This window comes from Suricata suricatta, chromosome 4 (assembly GCF_006229205.1).
Source record: "Suricata suricatta isolate VVHF042 chromosome 4, meerkat_22Aug2017_6uvM2_HiC, whole genome shotgun sequence".
Taxonomy (NCBI): domain Eukaryota; kingdom Metazoa; phylum Chordata; class Mammalia; order Carnivora; family Herpestidae; genus Suricata; species Suricata suricatta.
In genome coordinates this window covers 9811802-9833034 of record NC_043703.1, presented here as the reverse complement: position 1 = coordinate 9833034, position 21233 = coordinate 9811802, and the positions used below count along the sequence as shown (strand labels likewise).

Genomic DNA, 21233 nt, shown 5'->3' with positions numbered 1-21233 from the left:
ACACACACACACACACACGTCACCTACAGAACACACACACACATACAGAACACACACACACAGAACACACATGTCACATACAGAACACACACACACGTCACCTACAGAACACACACATCACATACAGAACACATATGTCACATACAGAACACACACACCTCACATACAGAACACACGTGCACGTCACCTACTGAACACACACACACAGAACACACACATCACATACAAAACACATGCATGTCACATACAGAACACACACACGTCATGTACAGAACACACACACATCACCTACAGAACACACACACACATACAGAACACACAGAGAACACACATGTCACATACAGAACACACACACCTCACATACAGAACACACCCGCACATCACATACAGAACACACACCTCACATACAGAACACACACGCACATCACATACAGAACACACACACAGAGAACACACATGTCACATACAGAACACACACCTCACATACAGAACACACATGCACATCATATACAGAACACACACACACAGAACACACACATGTCACATACAGAACACACACAGAACACACACATCACATACAGAACACACATACACATGTCACGTACAGAACATACACACACCACATAAAGAACACACACACCACATACAGAACACACACATCACAGACAGAACACACACACACAAACACACCACACACTGAACAAATAATTTAAAGATATGATCGTTGTCCTCAAAACCTTACAAAACATCTTTTACTATAAGTATCACGTTTGCCTGGTATATTGCATAGTTAGCTTAAAATATAAATTAATTATAATCTAAAGGTAGACAATATAGGCAATATAAAATTGAATTTTCTCTGAACCTATTTTAATTGATATCCAAAAAGATGAGGCAATACAAATTACTTAAAGTTGCACTTTGAAGATTCCCTTAAGTTTCTTAATATAATAAGCAAATTTGTTGTTCGTTCATTCACTCAATGTATAGAATAGAATACTTTATGATCTAGACAGTGTTTAGGCAGTAATGACACAGAAGTAAAACAAAAACAAAACTCCTACCCTTATGTGATTTACATTCTCAGTGTAAAAAGTTAAATATACAAGGGGCACCTGGGTGGCTCAGTCGGCTGAGCATCTGACTTCAGCTCAGGTCATGACCTCACAGTTTATGAGTTCGAGCCCCAAGTCAGGCTCTGTGCTGACAGCTCAGAGGCTGAAGCCTGCTTCAGATTCTGTGTCCCTCTCTCTCTGTCTGCCTCTTCCCTGTTCATACTCTGTCTCTCTCTCTCTCTCTTTCTCAAAAATAAATAAACATTAAACATTTTTAGGAAAAAAGTTAAATATACAATATGTGATACATACTATTAAAAATATAAAAGTGAATGTTTTCAAATTGACTTTTATGAAACAAATGTACTTTTTACTGGAATGTTGGCAGAAAGAGAGAGAAAAAAATACCACTTGATTTTTATTTTAAGAATAAGGCATAGTTGTGATTGTTTTAAAAAAATTTAAAAAAATTCCGGAAATGAAAACTGAAATTTTGTGGGATGCTGCAGAGAACGATTTTAGGCTAGTTCTATTTCTGACTTTGAGGACTCTCCATACGATTTTCCACAGTGGCTGCATGAGTTTGCACTCCTACCAACAGTGTACGTTGGTTCCACTTTCTCCACATCCTTGCCACCCTACGATCCAGCAATTAGACCACTAGGTATTTACCCAAAGAAGACAAAAATACCAATTCGAAGGCATGCATGCACCCTGTCGACAATAGCCAAATTATGGAAAGAGCCCAAATGTCCACTGACTGCTTCCTGGATAAAGAAGAGGCGGTATATGTACATCATGGTGAAATAGTCCACTGGGCATAAGTTTTATGTATTACCTTTTGGTTCCGGTTCCCAAGAGGCATTTAATATTTACAAAAGCCTTTAATAAGCAGCACAGAGAGCTGGGAGAATAAGACCAGTAACACTCAGATCCTCCCTTTATAAGTTTTGCACTTTTGTGATCATTATTCTTCATGTTGTCCTGTCTTCCTGAAAAATCCTCCCACGTCTGTGCCAACTTTTTCCTTCAGACTCTGATCTGACCACAGCCCACCCTGATCAGTGCCTTAGCTCACACACAATGCAGCAAGTGGCATCTCAACTCCTACTTGTAAAAAAATATTCATACTGGGGCACCTGGGTGGCTGAGTCGGTTAAGCATCTGACTTCGACCCAGGTCATGATCTCACAGTTTGTGGGTTCAAGCCCCGCGTCAGGCTCTGTGCTGACAGCTTAGAGCCTGGAGCCTGTTTCAGATTCTGTGTCTCCCTCTCTCTCTACCCCTCCCCCGCTCATGATCTGTCTCTCTCTGTCTCTCAAAAATAAATAAATGTTAAAAAAATTTTTAGAACTGTTCATACTAACTTCCAGAATTATCCTTTGTAATTCCCACCTGGTTGTTTAATGAATTACAGTTTACTCCCTCCAACTTATCAGTTCCTGTTTATCAGTTTTGAAGTCTGAATTTCCCACTTAAATCTTCTCTAACATATTTCTTGGTGTTGCATTAAAACATAGTCTCTCCTCATTGTAAACAAGTCTTTTCTGAAGATTAGTAATACCTTGAGACTAGACAATTTTGGGCACCTCGCACAGAGTGTGACATACAGAATACGTCAAATGAGTTAGGTACGCATATGTATGTAATGTCTTACAGAGTTTCTGCAGGTTACAATGCACAGTAAGATACCGTTCATATGCCTCATGAGTGCATCCACTCAAGCATCCATTCATTGAAATTAGTATTGTTCTTTAAAAGGAATGATTCTTTGACTTCTGGCAAAGAATGATGGATTATTATTTTTCAAGGTAATATCTAAAAGTTAATGCTTTCTTCCTCTATGATCATGAAAGACCACAGATCAAATTATGAGATAACTTTTGGGTGTTTTCTGGATTCATACAGTTTGACCGAACAGAGCCTACAGGCCATGCAAACGGGAATCAGGTCAATGGGCATATAATTTGTGCACTATAATGTAATTGCAAATATGACTAAATTGAAATTAGTGATAATCGCTAAGGCTTCATAAATCTAGAACAACTTGTTAAAAAATACTTACTTTTGAGAGAGAAAGAGAAAACGCGAGCTGGGAAGGGGCAGAGAGAGAAGGGGACAGAGGATCTGAAGCAGGCTCTGTGCTGAGACAAGACAGCTTGACTCGGGGCTTGAACCCACAAAGCGTGAGATCATGACCTGAGCCAAGTCAGATGCTTAATCGACTGGGCCACCCAGGTGCCCCTAAAACAACTTTTACTAAACAGACGTTGAACCTGATGCTTTGAAATACAATCTCATAATACATTCTGTATTTGACACATTTACCAAATTGTCTCTTTTTTAATTTGTATTGTCAAGGACTGTTAACCATAATTGGTCAAGTGTGTCCAGCTCCTTTTAAAATCCTCCTACGTCAACACCCAAGTTACAATATCTGCAAGTAATAAGCTGCCCCTTTTCCCTACTTCCAAAATACGTAACGAGAGCCTAACACACGACACTCAAGAGATGTTAACACCTGAAATACGACAGGAAAGGTTTCACTTGTCGGTTCCACCAACACAAATGGAAAGCGGAGGATGCTGAGGCGGAAACCTGCACGCTGGCGCTGCGGAGTTACTCTGGAGCCGTCTGCCAATTTTTACAAAGGTAGATGCTCGGAGGCTGCCCATCAATTAGGCGGCATAAGAGAGTGACTTCAATTCCCAGGCAAGTCTTTAATGAGCAGGGAAACCAGACACATTTATCTGCAGACATTTCTAAGGATACAGTTTGCATTCACAAAATGGATACGCACTGGTACAGCTTCCTGAGGCCCTGATTTATTGTTCGCAGGTCCCAGGGTCCATCTGTCACTGTGTCTTAGCCTCATTATTTGTCACTTCGACGGTGCTCAGAGCACGCACGTTACTTTTACCTACATTTACTGCCAGATGAACAATAGACCAATGAGAATCGTCTGAAGAATCCACAGCCCACAATACATGGAGCGCCCTGCAAGACACAACCATCTATCACCCGACGGTTTATTTTTGCCTCCAGGGGTCTGGTGAGCTAGACTGCTTCTCAGAATAGGGATTAGTGCGGAGGTGATTAGACACAAATTATTGGGGAGTGGGAATGAACTGGCAGATAACTTCATGCACGGGGAACATTACAAAAACTGTGGAATCCTTAAAATAATACATGCCTCTAACAAAAATGTTTGAAGACATTTCTTGCCAGAAGACTTCCTGCCTCAGTTTCTCCTGTAGTGCATCGAGCATGTCACCTCCCAAGTGAACCACTCAAATCCAAAGCCGATCAGGTCACTTTCAGATTTGAGTCCCCCGTGTACCCTCACTGACTTTACTTCAGTCCCCCCCGCCCCTGCCACAGACCACATTCACTCAGGAGACTGGCTTCATGGTCCTCTGTCTTCAAGACTTTTCCGACATCCCCCAAGAAGACCTTTTCACTATCTCTTGTGCCTTCTCTTCCCCATATCTTTTACAGAATGCCATTACAGCATTTTTGCCAAACAACAAAGATGTATCCCTCAATCTGAATTCTCACTACACAAATATTCACTATTTATATTTGCACAGCTATCTGTCCCCAGATCACTATGTAACTAGAAAATCTCTTTACTGAATCAGCATGTGTGCCCGCGGAAACATTGAAGCTGCCCATAAATCCTTCAAGAAGGTCCAGGTGCAATGGAGGTAGAGCTCTGTTGCTCTTTTGGGCTGATTCTTGTCCTGGCATTGATCATCTACTTAATAAATCAGGGTCAAGTGCATCACGATCTTCCTTTTCCCAACTTCCCTCAGAGGAGGGACGTTTTCACAGGACCTGGGACTGGAATCTACCAACTCAGATCATTTGATCTTCCTTCATCGATTTTAAGACATCCTATCACCCCACCCCACCCTAACATAGTTTAACATTTCTGAATTTAGGGTGTATCCTGTAATCAATTGCATCAGTTGACTGCATCCATTACAATCTTACATCGTACAATCAAAGTGTAATTAGGAGCACTTTTTCTTTCCTAGGGATTATACCGTAAAGTCTCATCTTACAAATGATGACCCCATAGATTCAATCAAATGTGAGAGACAGTCCTTTTGCATATTATTTCTTTGCTAAGAAGAGCACATGGTCTCTTTCGTTTGGTGCATACAAAACATCCACTCCTGAATTCAGTCAGTACAAATAACTGAGTGATAGTGGTTTTAAATGTTGTTCATTATACAGAAAGGTGCAGGTGGAGAGTTTTCCAGTGTTAGGGAACAATTTAGTAATATTTGGAGAAGTTGGTGGAGGTTTCTATAATGAGTTATTAGTTTTCCCATTTAAATTGATGGAATACAGGCACCTGTTTTCTGCAAGTAGGCTGAAATAGATGTGTAGGAACCTATTAGATGCAGAAACTGAGGGGTGCTCATATGTGCTTTCCAAGTCGGATCCACAAAGTGGACTGCTGCTGTCTGTCTCTTCTCCTAGGGCACCGGTGAGATCCCTGGAAGTGGTCCAATCAATACTGGCTGAATGATTAAAGGGAAACCTGGACACCGTACTTGGGTTTCAGAATAAAACTCTGTCTTACATCTATATTATACTTATATCTTAAGGACCTTAAAATTTTAGCATCTTGAACTTAGATTTATGTATAGTTTAACATATTAGGCAAAACGCTAGGTAAGTAAAATTAGTGGACAATCCTAGAAAGCCTCAACATCAGTACTTTTGTTTTGAAAAATAAAGTTTCTGGATTTGGCTTCTTGTCAATAATTCTGTAAAGTTGGTAATAGTAGATCACATTCCCTTACGCATTAGGTCGGAATTTTTGGTGTACTGTAACATTGCCAAACCAGGCCGGGGTATCATTTTAGACCACTGTACATGATGATGGCAACCACACATTGGTCTGCTTCTATAAATACGTTATATGGACTAATATAGCTCTATGCATGGAACACACTCTTTCAAAAATAAAAAACCAGAATTCCCCCGATCTCTGACATATGTGTACATCAACTCACAAAACTCTTCCAACAAAGGAAATAGTACATATTGGTGTTAATCACTTAATAAATAAATCTGACTGCTCCTCAGAAATATTTTAGTGATGTCAATGCACATAATACGATTTCCGACCAGAATGTTTGTATAGCTCTGTTACAAAAAATGTAAAAACTTACTAAAAAAAGTATAACCTGATGCTAAAAATAGAACATGAGATGCACATATATATTCATAATGATCCTATGTATATGTGAAAAAAACATGAGCATAAGTCCTATGAGTGAACAAACACAGCACATATTTGCAAATTTTCTGGATAAATATGCTAAAAAATTGAGAGGTAACTGGTGCTACTGGCAAATGAATTAAGGTAGAAAAAGTATGGAAATATTTTATGAAAAAAACAAGTGTTTTAAGCAGACAGGTGCTTAATAGAAGTTTAAAAAACATAGCAGGGTTAATTAATGAGAACATAGCAATTCAAACTTAAGGTCCTCTGGAAAATTATCATACAGTCCCTATAATGAGCTGACGTATTTTATTATGGACTAACTTAAATACTTACATCATTCTCCTGCAACTGTAAAACCAAAACCAATTTACAAATACAAAAATACACGGTCAATAAAATTTAAATCCACAACACAAATTTACTGTAAAATGATATTTTGCTAAAATTAAGGGTTTTTAAAACTTTATTTATTAATTATGAGAGAGAGAGAGACAGATCAAGAGCAGGGAGGGACAGAGAGAGAGGGAGACAGAGGATCCGAAGCGGGCTCTGTGATGACAGCAGAGAGTCCCACGTGGGGCTCAAATCCCAAACATGAGATCATGACCTGAGCCAAAATCAAGAGTCAGACACTCAGTCAACTGAGCCACCCAGGCCCCCCACTAAAACTAAGTCTTATGAAAAGTTTAAGATTTGTTCCCAGTTTTAGTATGGAATCCAAAGTTTTAAATTGTCTATACATAAAGTGTACAACTTAGTTGTTGACATGTTTATAACTCAATAGCAAAAACAACCTGATTTTAAAAAGGCAAAGGACCAGAATAGACATTTCTCTAAAAAAGACATACACATGGCCAACAGGTACATGAAAGAAACGTTCAACTTCACAAATAATCAGGAAAATGAAAATCAAAACATAGGAAGATATTATCGCACACATGTTAGGATGTACCAAAGACAAGAGATGACAAGTGTTGGGGGGGACGTGGAGGAAAAAGGAGCCTATGTATTGTGGCAGGGAATGTACATGGGTACAGCCATTATAAAAAGAAAAACATTATGGAGGTTCCTGAAAAAATTAAAAACAGAACTACCTTATAATCCAACAATCCCACTTCTGAGTTTATGTCCAAAGGAAGGTAAGTTAAGTTTTAAATACAAGAATGAAATCCCAAGTCCGATATACTCTTTGGTCTGTGTCTGTCGTAACATGCTTGCAGAAATACGTGTCACAAAAATGATAATAAAGTCATGACTTTCAGCAGTGGCGAGTACCATCATGAAAATTCAGTGAGATGACACATTTAAAGTGGCTCAGGAAAATCAAACTTCCTATTTAACTACATTTAACCAAAATCTCAGCTAGCATTCAAATACTGAACACCAGTTTTAATGAGATATAAAGCTGTAACAGTTACTTCAAGATAGTGTTAGCAAAGCAGCATCACTCAAATCTGCATTATATTTGTGTTTAATCCAAGTATTTCCTAAATGAAAAACAGAAAACTGAGTTTGATGTTAATTTTCAATTCTTACAGGCTGAAAATTAAAACAACATTTTTAGTTTTAGTCAATAGCTCATCATCCAAATATTGATGGAATCAGAAAACACTGGATATGACTCATTAACAGCATTTTGAAAACAACCTGGTCATAAATCAAATCTTTTCTTATTTAACAACTGCTTTGACTTTTAATTTTTAAACTATGAAAACCTCTGTTCATTCAGCGCTCTGTTCACTTGGCATGAATATATTAAGTCCACTCTGTGTTTTTTTATCATTAGACTGTGACAGTGAAATGTCTACTATCATTTTCATGATGCTAAATCCAAGCCTTAATTTATGAAATAACTTAAGAAACAAAGCGTTTATTCTAGGAAATGTGATGCTTTTGTTCACTGAAGCTGGAATCTCAAAGAAATCAAGACATGGTGATTTTAATCCCACTGTGCCCCATCCAGAATATTTCGAGACTGTCATTGCCTGTCATGGCCAACACACACAACATACACAGGGTCATCCGAGGCCCTCAGGGGAACTGCAGAATTCAGAATTAGGCTGTGCTGGGAGTGAGGTTACAGGGGCACAGAACATTCCTCCATCTTGACAAGACCACCTTTTCCCCCAAGTTGACCTCCTGATTTAGCTACCAATTTTGGGTACCCTGACATATCTAAAACCTAACATTTATTATTGTTTTTAATTTTTAATGTTTTATTTTTGAGAAAGAGAGAGAGAGAGAGACAGTGTGAGCAGGGGAGGGGCAGAGAGAGAAGGAGACACAGAATCTAAAGCAGGCTCCAGGCTCCAAGCTGTCAGCACAGAGCCCGACGTGGGGCTCAAATCCACAAATGGTAAGATCGTGACCTGAAGCTGGACGGTCAACAGACTGAGCCACCCAGGCATTCCTAAAATCTAACATTTAGAATAACTGGCCTAGCAAGTTTGTGCAAAACCCAGACAATCTTCAAATCATGCTGAAATACACTGGTTGAGGCATGGCAGGTACCCACAGCTCCCATGACCCAACGCTTTTCCCAGTGGGTTGTGGGTCACGTATTATAGCCAGGTCGTCTTTCTTGGGGGCCATGCTTACTATACTCACGATAGGCCCTTGGTGAGTCCTGGAGTTTCCTGGTTTCTTGGTAAATGCATTAAGATTGCAGTGGCTTTGATGGTTTCTTTCAAGTTCAACTCCTACACTGAGTTGAATTTCTCTTTGGCATTTGTACCCCAATTGTCTGTGAGCATCCCACAAACTTCAGAAAACTATTTTCCAAGCTCCTTATAATATTGAACAACAGCAAGCAGCTGGCTGGTCAAGTGGCTGGCTGAAACTTAACTCTGCGGTGATCCCCACTCAGAACCTCAGAATGTGACCTTATCTGGAAATAAGGTCTTTCAAAAATGTAATGAGTTAAGGTAAGGTCACACTGAATTAGAGTGAGCCCTAAACCTACTGACCAGTGTCCTTAAAAGAAGAGGCGAGGACACACAGAGACACGTGGAGGAAAGAAGTCCACGTGAAGAAGGAGCAGAGATTGGAGTAATGCAGCTACAAGCTGAGGAATCTCAAAAGCTGCCCGGAGCCACCTGAAGTGAGAAAGGGCAAGGAGTCTTCCCCTAGAACCTTCGGAAAGATCACGGCCCTGCTGACATGCTGATTTCGGACCTGTGGCCTCACAGAACTATGAGACAATAGATTTCTGCTGTTTTCAGCCACCAAATTTGTGTCATTAGTTATGGAAGAAGTAGGAAACTAATACAAAGTCCAAAGTACTTGTGAGCTCTTTGGAGTTTATTTCTTTGAAGGCCACTATGACCATGTCATCAAAAGGAGGGAAGTCAGGCAGTAACAAACACTTTGTTTGTTTGAACAGTGCTCAGAGAATTAATCAATGCACTTTTAGACAAGCTTCCTTGTCCCTTCCTTGTCTCCACTATTGGGGGCATCAGACTACATTTCTCCCTGTGACTTCTCCAAACCCTGACAACCTGGCCAATCAGATATTCACTCTCACACCTGAGAACTTTGACTTCTGAGGACAAAGACAGAGAGAACCAGGGGCAATGTGCACAATGCCAGCAGTGGTGGCACCCACTTTGTGGGCCCGACTGCTCCAACGTGTGACCTGGGCTGAGGTCCTGCTGCCTGAGTGCAGAGTTGCCTGGAGTGACCATCCAGTGCCGTGTGCGCTCAATCTGCCCAATAGACCTCCCTCCACTCCCTTAAAAAAAAAAGACAGCCAGAATTTGTTTCTTTTGCCATATAGCAGGCAGCTGTGTCCAACACAATGTATATAAACTACTTTAAAGGTTAAGTAGTTGACTTCAATTGGGGTGAGATCATGATGGTAGTTTTTGGAATCTCCCAAATTTCCTAAGAAAATAAAGTAAGTGAGAGAGCGTAGAAAAAAATATTCGTAGACATGATCTTGAGTAAAGCTAAGTGACAATGTACTCTGGGAGCTGCGTCGGCCTTGCTGGATGACACCGTCACAGCAAGGAAATGGCAGACATCTGCACAGCTCCTGCCAGGAGGTGAAACTGGCATCTCCTTCTACTATCGGCTCATATTGGAAATGGGACCGGTGTTATCGAGGCCTCACAATGTTCCAAATCAGACTGCTATGTCCCACACAGATACCTCATGAGAAGCAGCCTACTCCCCCCTCTACAAAGAAGATTTTAGACAAAGCACTGCAGATGTTTGTTGAAAGGCTCTTCTAAGGAGCCTTGCAGACCCAAGACATAGATAATAAAGGGGGTTAGAAAACACGAGAGTTACTATTAACTCTGGCCCAGAGAAAAAGAGCCTAACTTAGAGATAAGAAACAAACAAGAGCTGGACATAAGTTACTGAACATACCTTTGCTAATTGATGCCAGAAATACCTTCCCTTACACTGATACCCGTTATGAGGATGGGTAAGAGTAGTTACAACTTAAACTCAATACAAAGGCCAGCACATGTAGGGCCCCGATGGTGCTTAAACCTTCAACATCAAATAACAAGGTGTACACAAGCAACTTACTACCCAGCACAAGTACCTTCTTCCTTCTGTGAGCCAGACAGAATGACTCCTAGCCTCACCCGTGCCTGAATCTTAAATGTTATTGATATAAACAAATGTGTTTGCTATCCTGCTATCTTCTTAGTTGTAAGATTTACTACTGGTTTAAACAGATGTGTGTGTTACCTGCTTTTCACTGAGAATATCCTGTTATCCTATTATTTGTAAAAATTAACTACTTCACTGAAATTAGAGTAGTTCTGCAAAAATGCCTCTGTAAAACCTGTTTCTGTACACTTTTCAAAGCATCCCATCACTGAGAATTATTTGTAGTAAAAATTCCACTTTTTTGATCTTGTGTTAACACTTGATCTCTAAATAAAGAGACAAAAACCGACAGAGCAGAGACGCCTGCCTGGTGATCAGAAAGAAGCTGAGGCTCTCTCACCCCCTTTCGCCGACACCGTCCATCCTTTCAGGGAACCCTGGACCTGCTGCAGCTGGACTCCAGCAAATATATTCCAAAATAAAAACCGAACTATTGACAGTTACCAACACCTTCTCAAGACCACAGCGTGGGGAGGTTGTCGAAGGAAGTCACGCAAGGAAGTTACGGCTGATCCAAGAATTCCACACTGAAACTACTAATAGTAGGGAAACACTCAGGGGAGGCCTCAGTAAGTGAATTTGGGAATAAATCGCAAAATTCCTAGAAATGTAACAGATCAATCTAAAAATTGCAGGTGAATATAAAACAAAAGAACAAAACAAAAATAAGTAACAAACACCAAGTGCCCACCAAGGGGTTGCAGAAAGATCAGAGGCAAGAGCATATCCTACCTCCAAGATGTACTTAATAAAAACTCCTTATAGGAAGACCAGAGACCCAAGCTAAGGAAAAACTCCTGGAGTAGAATCCAAAGTGGGCAGGGCAGGGATGGGAGGGACAGAGGATGGGAAGGATTAGACAAGAGGGCCAGCAGTCCAGAGGAGGCCGAGCTCAGACCTGGGATGGTCACCACACAGAGAAGCTATGTATTTTATACCGCATGGTGACGACAGGGGAGGGAACCCTCAACCTGATAATGTATGGAAGCTACTCTACCCATTTCACATGGGCAACAGCTACAAAGGTAACAGAACAAAAGGATTATGACCAAGTCCTTATGAATATATTATAATCATATATTCTGATAATATAATATACATAATCAAGTCCTTATAAGTATGTAAAATGATGTGTATTTTACATATAATATGCAAAATGATATATAAAAATATGAGAAACAAAAAATAAATGTATAAAACAGATAAAATGGCAGTAGAATATAACAAAGTGATCAAAAGAAATTGAGGGCTTTAAGATACAAAACAGATGAACATAAGGGAAGGGAAGCAAAAATAATATAAAAACAGGGAGGGGGACAAAAACATAAGAGACTCTTAAATATGGAGAACAACAGATGGTTACTGGAGGGGTTGTCAGAGGGGGGATGAGCTAAATGGGTGAGGGGCATTAAGGAATCTACTCTTGAAATCATTATTGTATTGTATGCTAGCTAACTTGGATGATTTAAAAAAATAAATTAAATTGAATAAATAAATACATACATAAATAAAAATAAATCCTACAAAAGCACCACAAAACTGAAGATAGGGAAGTACAGAAATGATGTCTAAATAATAGAAGAGTATGAAAAAAAAGACAGGCAAGTGTTCAGGAAATAATTAGAATTAGAAAGAAATGAAAAAAATTTTAGAAAGAAATAAACTTTAAAACGCACTATAATGAATAGACCGCATGGAGAATATAGTAAGGGAAACAGAATTCAAAAAAGATAAAAATAAAGAAAAAAAGAAACAAAACACACGTAAAGAAAATAATGGAAATAAAAGAGTAAAACATGATCATGGTGTAACTGGAATACAAAAGAAATCCTGAAGAACAACAAGACAGGATGGAATAAAATAAATATCATGTGCTATACCTCTCCCATAACAATCAACAAGGGTTTATTGTTATAGAGCTACTGACTTTATTAATAAAGACTCTCAGTACTTAAAAGTATTTAAAAGAAAAGTCATACAATAGGAAAAAATGTTCTCCTAGTCACATTTATGCCAGAGACAATCAAGTAACATATTTAAGAATCTCAAGAAATGTAAATGTAAAATACCTTCAAAAATCTAGAAATAGACCAAAAAAGTAAGCCAAATAAGCAAAAAAAAAAAAAAAAAGAAAGAAATTAATAAAGGTAAAAGTAAAAGTTAATAAGTTAGAATGAATAAGATAGATTGAAGTAAACCAAGTGGCTACTCTAAAACCAATGAAACAAAACAGAATGAACAATGCTAGCCAACATAACCAAAATAACCTCTAGTCTTTTAATAAAAGATTGAAAATTCAGAGGAAGTACTAATCAAAGAGAGGAAATTAAAATTCTTGTAAGCAACCTTATTTTAACAAATTAAACTAAATAGTGGATAATTTCCTGAGAGAGTATACTTCACCAAACAGACCCCTATAGACCATGCAAATCTAAACAGAGCAATTTCCATAGAAGAAACAGAAATAGAAAGGAGCTCCACCAAAAAAACCACTAGGACCAGATGGCTTCACAGGAGATTTGTACCAAACATGTAAAGTTAAAACAATTTCAAGATGGAGCATAGGAGTGCACGCGGTGTGCACCCCCGACACACACACATGCACAGAAAATCTAATATCAAAACTTGACACAGATTAGACAAAATTAAAACAAGAAAAATAATAACACATATAAGTAGATAGCACATTAAAGTGGAATAAAACAGTGCCATGACCCCACTAGGTTTTTCCAGAAATGTAAGCGTGGCTTCATACTACGAAATCTACCCTATTACAAGAGCTAAAGAGAAAAATATTCATTCAACAAGTTTTAAAAGCTATGCATGATACAACAGTCAAAAATTGTAATTAATGTTTATTCACTTAACCTGATAAAATATACATACTTCAAACTCCAATCTTTCTAATTATTTAACGAGGAAACATTAGAGATGTTCTAAATAAGCCACAGTTAAGCAACGGCGTTCGCAGCCTCTAATATTTTTAAAATTGGGCTGACTCAATTAAGTATGTGAAAGCAATTAGAGGCATATGAACTGGAAATAAAAAGACAAATCTGTCTTTATTTTTATATGGTACGATGATGTGGAAATACCAGAAGAATTAATGGATTAACATACAAAAATCAACAACCTTCATTTAAAAGAACAACAGCAAATTGTAATACTTAATAGAAGACCCCATACTGATAGCAAAAAGATGAAATAACATACCAAAGCATAAATATAACCAAAAAATGTCCTAAATGTATGTACCGAGAAGCATAAGACACTCCTGCAAGACACAGGGGCAGCCTTGGTAAATGGGAAGACAGCATATGATTTAGGATGGAAGGTAGTCTGTGCAGCCTGGAAAACCATGGAGCAAAGATAATGACAACTGGGGACGAGGAGTAAAGACAATTCACATCACAAATGGCTAATATTCCTAACACAAAGAGTGCCCAAAGTCCGAATGAAAACCAATCACAGCCTGAGAATTGTCTTTGCATACAATGAGGCTCAACCTCACTCCCCAGAGGGAAATGCGAATCAAAACTACACTGAGTTACCATTTCTCACCCATCAGGTTAGCAAATACCTGTAAGTTTTACAAAATACTTTGTGATGACCATTTGGGGAAAGAGGTACCTGTGCGCATTGCTGTGTACAAAGCCAAAGTGGTTCTGGGAATGTGGAACACAGAGAAACTAACGTTATGCCCAGATCACAATATCGTCCCCCAAAACTAGAGACTGCCGGGGAGACCAAGTCACACATGCAAAAGCAAAGGACTTTATTGTTATTACGGGCTCGGGCTCACAGACTTCACCAGCGCAGTGGATCCGTGCTGAGAGCCCCGAGCAAGGGCTGAGCAGGGCTTTTATGGGTTGGGGAAGGGGGAGTTACAGAACATTGTGACACAGGCACAGGGGTCCAATCATTATCGCATAGCAGCATTGGCAGCAACTTTAACCATACACATTGTCCAGAGTGTTCCTTACTTTTGGCGGGACCCAATCACAACGTTTAGAGTATTAACCCATTACGGAGTGGACTCAGGACCCCCATGTAGGGTGTAACTAGCCTTAAGCAATAAGTGATTATCTATAGCTTCATCTCTAGGCCTGCCCTTAGGAATGTTAAGCATTTTAGCTGGCCGCTTCTGATTGGGTGTTACTAGGGTGGTCCCTGGTTGAGCAATCTGTGCCCTTTTATTGTCTAATGATTCTGAGAAACTGACACTTAGGCCTCCAAGGTCAGAGGGGAAACTTGAAGCCTGTCATGGAGTCAGTTTGGTTCAGACCTGTGTCCTTTCACTAACAATGGAATCACCAGGAAGCAATTCACCATTTACCTAGAATGTAGAACTTCCTACAGAAGACTCCGTTTTCCAATGAATTGATGATATGAAAAAAAATTTTTTTGCAAGGCTTGTGGAGTTGAGAACTAATGGGCTTAAAGAGAATTAAACGAGATGTAAAAATATCACAAACACCCTTTGTGGAGTCTGTGTGAGTCCTGATTCAAAGAAGCTGTCGTCTTATAAAAGAAATACTTGAGACAATCGGGAAAATATGAATATGAATTGGTACCGGCCTACATTAAGAAGCTATTCTTAATTTTGCTAGAGGCAATAACAGCACAATGGTAATGATTTAAAAAGTTTATCAGCAATGCATGTGGAGTTATATCTGAAATGACCTGATTTCTCAGATTTGCTTGAAAATGAATAGAGCTGGGCAAATATGGGTAACTGGTGATACTGAGTCATAGGGACAGGGATTTGTTACCACTCCAATCTGCACTTCTGTGTCAACTTAAAATTTTCCATAATAAAAAGGTTTTCAAAAAGTTAAACATGAAAAGAGTAAGGCAGTACTGTGATCCCTCTCTTTTGAGGAGAACACACAATGAATTGTGCATAAAGACAAGCAGGGACCCACAACTTCATGTTATGCATCATCTCGTTAGATTCTTAACGTCCCAGTACAAAAGAAGGCCCTTTTCCACCAAAATTATGGAACTGGAGACGCCGATGCAGCCAGGAAAGGAAAGAGCTGGGGCTTGAGTCAAATCTGTCGTCCACAGATCCCTACCATCCATTCTGCAATTTCGTCACACCACTGTCTCTCTAAATAGCACAATTTCAAATACTTTAGAGACAGCATCATCTACATGTTTTTATCCTCTGTGTGAAGGATAGTCGTATAGAAGGGATATCCTTGACAAAACTTTCCTTCCTTTGTTTTTTCTTTCCTTTTGTTTTATTGATTTTTGTCTCCCAGTGGTGCCGACTGCACACCACACCTTCCTTTTATTACATGCTGGCTTTCTATCTCATGTCTTTTCTCTTCATCGCTTCATATCCTTAGGACACCTCAGGCTAATGACATTCCGAATATCATCACACTGTGGTGTGGATTCTGCATCCTGTAAACCCACAGGAAGGACACTGGGGCCAGTCACTGTACCGCACCACGGGTTCGCCTGTAAGTGGCAGATCAAGCCTACTCTGGCCACGAAGCCACAGTCGGACCACCCAGCTCCTTCCTGGATAACCCAAGGCTTTGCGTCTTAGACACTTTATTTCACTTTTTAAATATTCTTAGGCATCATATTTTCACCAACCCTTGGAGTTATGCCCTATTTTTAAAAACTTCAGTATGGATAAAGGGATGTTTTTGTTTTACTGAAACGAATAGGAAAATATTATTAAGCTACTTCAGAGTCTCTGTGCATTTGGTTATAAAACACTCACCTTGACGATACCACGGATGTGCATTTTTGCTATCATCTCTGCCGTGTAGAGAAACATCAACAGAGTATCCAGAGTGAAAGTCACATACTGCAGAGGCGGGTAGTGTTCAAATGTCATGGGCGTGTTCATACAGACGGAGATAACGCTGATGATGGCACAGATGCGTAGCAAGGAGTGAACCCACTGCAAAAATGGTCCAAAGTTACCATGTGACACCAAAAAACGGTATCTTAAACTTGTGCTCTAAACCGCACTATTTGGAAATACTGAGATTGAAATATTTCACCAGCATGTAGAAGACAAAGAAGGAAACCAATGTCGGTAAAGTACACAGAATGTGCTAAATATTTTCACATATTTTTACACCATTTAATGCTGAAAGCAGCCGAGTGTCCACATGAACACACTAAGATTGAAAGCTTAAGAGATTCTTCCGGGTTCATGGTGGCTCATAAGAGCCAAGACCTCGTTGCCAACCTGGGCAGGCTGCTTCAATGCTTCTGATCTTCCCAAGGCCTCGGGCCGCAACATAAGGAGATTCTGAATTGATTACAAGTCAGGTTAGTATCTTACTCATATAGAAACTTGATGTGCTATTACTTTTATACTTTTTATATACTATGAGCACTTAGAGCTGGGGACCATATTGTACCTACTGTACCCTCTCTGGAATCTAGCACACTGGCCCATCCTAGCAGATTGCCAGTACTTTTAAAAAATGACTTGATATATAGCACCTCCCGTGTGTACGGTTTTCTATTTGTATCTTATGCGTAACATTCTCATATAAAAAATACATTTCAAAACCTGACGTCTTCCTACATTTTCAAAAGATAACAGACTTTCCTCTGTACGTTAGAGAACTTTTTGTAGAAACTTAGCTCTGGTAGCTTTTCCAGAATTCCAAAAAAGTCTTTTTGCAATTCCAGGAGTGCACGTGCTATTTGAAGATTTTCCTTAACTTCAACATAAAGATGTAGAAATAAAAGATAAACATGTATGATGCATGTGTGTGTGCATATATATGTGTATACATGTAGGAAAGTCAATGATTCATATAAAATTTTATTATGAAACTAACATGTAAGCTAAAAAATACTAACCCCACACAGTTAATACTACCAGTTAATTAATTAGTACACGATTCTTAAACATAATTTGAACGTGTCATTTATTGACTATGCTGGTTATATATACAATCAGTTAATCCTTTAACATTATACTCCCCCCTGAAAAAGATGTTTCAGCTTCACAGTAGATGTCTTCTCAGCTATGCAAGCTAGCAAGCACCCACGATGAAAAATCGAAAAGACTGTCAGAACTTTGAGGAATCTCAGACACTTGTAGGCTGGCGAGTGGGTTCTACTATTAATCTGACAGTTACAGTATTTTCATGAAGATACAGTGCCATTAATTCTATACCATGGAAGTCACTGGTGAGTCACTTCATTTTAAGGGTTGATGTACTTTTCACGCAACTTGAAAGCCCTTCAATAAACATCAGTGTGTGAATTTAGTCCCATCTGGATCTCCAAAATGCAGTATCTGATATCACAAAATATCTTCAAAAGATAGGTTCTTCCACAACAACTGTGATTTGAATGTAAAGAAAGAATCCTAATTAAGCATCGATCATTTTAGTCAGTGCCTCCAAAGCTACATCTGTAATACGACTTTCCTCAGAGGTTCTCGGACAGTCCTATATGTGGTGGGCACGAAGTACAAGTTAGTGAATGTTCTGTTCTCTGTCGCGTTCAATTCTCTAAACATGAATGGAAGACCTACTATGTGTAAGAAATTATGTGAGGCTCTGGTGGATACAAAAATGTACATGTTTCTGACTTACCACCATTTGGCAGGCTGATATGCATATTATACATTTATATTCATTCACAATACACAACTCTACTTACATAGATACATAGAATAGGACAAGTGGAAAGAAAAGAGGTTCATTCTGTCTGTGGTGGAAAGGGTCAAATGAGGAACATTCAGAGGCCGACGAGGGTGGGCTGACCCCTGAGCCAGCCTTGAATGAAGCGGGAGGATCTGACCCATCAGAGGCTGGGAAGGGCCCCTGGGCAGGGAGACCACGGGAAGTGGCCGGACATGTCAGAGGAGCAGGAAGACAGCGCTAAGGCTCCAGTGGACAGTGTGCACATCCAGGAGAGAACAGGTGCTGGGCGGTGAGAGCCAGAACATAAAGAGTCTTCAGTGTAACACTAAAGCGTTTAAAAAAGTTATTTTTTTTGAGACAGAGCATGAGCGGTGGAGGGTCGGAGAGAGAGGGAGACACAGAATCTGAAGCAGGCTCCAGGCTCTGAGCTGTCAGCACAGAGTCCAACGCAGGGCTCGAACCCACAAATGGTGTGATCATGACCTGAGCTGAAGTCGGCTGCTCAACTGACTGAGCTACCCAGGCACCCTCACTAACAGGTTTTAATTTGCAATGCAAGTAATAGGGATATTTCAACAACCGTAAGGCAAAAGGGCAATGGGAACAGAATGGACATGTAGGAAGGTATCTGAGCGTGTCGGACATGTATCTGGAGGGCAGCTTGGATGAAGAAGACCCAAAAGGGCAGGGAGACGGGGTCAGGGGAAACGCAACCACCACAAGGCTAGCAGTTCATTCCCTTGCTTCCGCCTCTGCTGTGAGTTCCCTCACACAGTGGAGCCCACTCTGTGCCACGTGGTAGAGCTGAGCTTCCCGGACCCTGGAACGGGCCAGCACACCTTCTGGCTGCTACGCTAGCTAGTCCAGTGACACACTAAATGCTCCCCTCAAGTTCTCGTCACCTTAATTAGGCAGAGAAGGCGACAAACCTCTTCAGAGGCACTATGCACTATCTCATTAACCTTTACTTCTACTCAAACCTTGTGACTCAGAAGACAACTTTTAATTCCCAACATTTGATTATCACCTCACAGATTCATGCACACTGAGAACTATGAGTAAAGGGAGTCTGAAAAAACAGATCACTCATCTGGGGCTCCGGCCGGGCTTGGGCTGAGAAGTGGCATCACGTCCATGCTGAGGACAGCACGCACGGAGCGGGGGAGGGAGCAGGCCACCCAGCGGCTCTTCCTGTGTGAATAACTCACAGCGGCACCTCTTTATTCCGTCTGAATTGTTCTCAACTCCCAGACTGTGAGACTCATCCATATTCTACTGCAGCTCAAACATTCATTTCAAAGCCAAAGGCACCTGATTTTTGAATTCTATGAATCAAACTTCCTTTTCGATCAGCATGTGCTACTCCGTTCTTCAGAAAAGAAACTTACTGGCTTGTTAATCCAGAGTATGTCAGCGTTGTCCGACAGAGACTCATCGGGACCAAAGTCGGCGACCGGCTGGGCCTCCACCCTGGAGCTCTGCTTCCTTTTGAGCATGCTGGAGTTAGCTCTGGTGAGCAAGCGCAGAACTGCAGTCTGGAAGAAGGAAGGCAGTTATGGGAGGCACCTAAACTCTCGCGACCCCTCCCACTTCAAATGCAGGGTCCCCCTGTAATCATATGCGGACCTTAACTATCCACACGATCGGTTATATAGTGGATGCTAAACACATGCACAAAGAAAAAGAAGTTTCAAAAGGATGAGATAAAATAACGATCCAAGCTTGAATTTTTTTTCTCAACACTACAGATCATTCCGTGTGCTTCAGAAATCATTTGCAAGCGAGTTTAGAGAACACTAGTCTAGGTGCTAGACTAGTGGGTAGAACTAGGGGTAGATTAGCTTTGCCCTCTAGTACACATGAGTTAGTAGAAACTTCTTGGAGGCCTATGTTTGTATACGAAAGCTTTCTCCACTGCAAGGTGGTCTCTACCAGAGTACAGGTGGCCAGTCCTGATGAAGTATCCGGATCTTTCCCAGGGTTTCCCTCCAGGTTTATTTAATGAGACATTCACAAACATCTATTTCCAGGGCTGGTTCCAAACTGAGTTCCCAATTGTCCTTGACCTAGAGGGTGTGAAGCAGAGAGAATTGGGCAGAGCCTACACTAATTTTTTTTCTGCCTTTTACAAAGACTGTGACCGCATCAATCCTTCCAGTTATCTTGAAATAAATCCAAATCACACTGAAGAGGGAGAGGAGATACCCGCTTGCCTCCTCGGTCGCCATGGTTCCAAGTCATCCCCGTCTTGTTATATGTGTCACCTCCGTCTAGCCACTGCTATCACCGTCTGTGTTGAAGGAGGGCCTATTCTATGCAGGCCCTCAGGACACAAACAGCAAGCAAGTGCATTATAACTTGAGAAGAGACACAAAGGCGGTGGTGCCTGTTTATCCTGAGTCCACAGACAGACTTCTCATTTGATTAACACCTGGACCGAGTCTTATTTATTTATTTATTTATTTTTGAGAGAGAGAGAGAGAGAGAGAGAGAGAGAGAGAGCGATCTGGGGAGGGGGAGAGAGAGAGGGAGACTGAGGATCCAAAGTGGGCCCCACGCTGACAGCAGAGAGCTCTCTGCGGGGCTCAAACTCAACAACTGAGATCATGACCTGAGCCCAAGTTGTATGCTTAACCAACCGAGCTACCCAGGCGTCCCAACACCTGGACTGAG

General features: G+C 40.4%; 1 protein-coding gene across 3 annotated transcripts in view; it reads right to left on the bottom strand.

Annotated features, from left to right (window-relative positions):
* NALCN (sodium leak channel, non-selective) overlaps positions 1-20088 on the bottom strand; it is a 290407-nt gene extending 270319 nt beyond the window's left edge. For 2 of the 3 annotated variants that reach the window (XM_029936474.1, XM_029936475.1), the window contains exons 1-2: positions 19949-20056; positions 16664-16846 (exon numbers count right to left, since the gene is read on the bottom strand). In XM_029936474.1, the coding sequence (XP_029792334.1) occupies positions 16664-16846; positions 19949-20056 (291 nt within the window). Of the gene's footprint in view, positions 1-16663; positions 16847-19948 lie in introns of all 3 variants that reach the window. The other variant, XM_029936476.1, reaches the window with a different exon arrangement.
* Positions 20089-21233: the final 1145 nt, after the last annotated feature.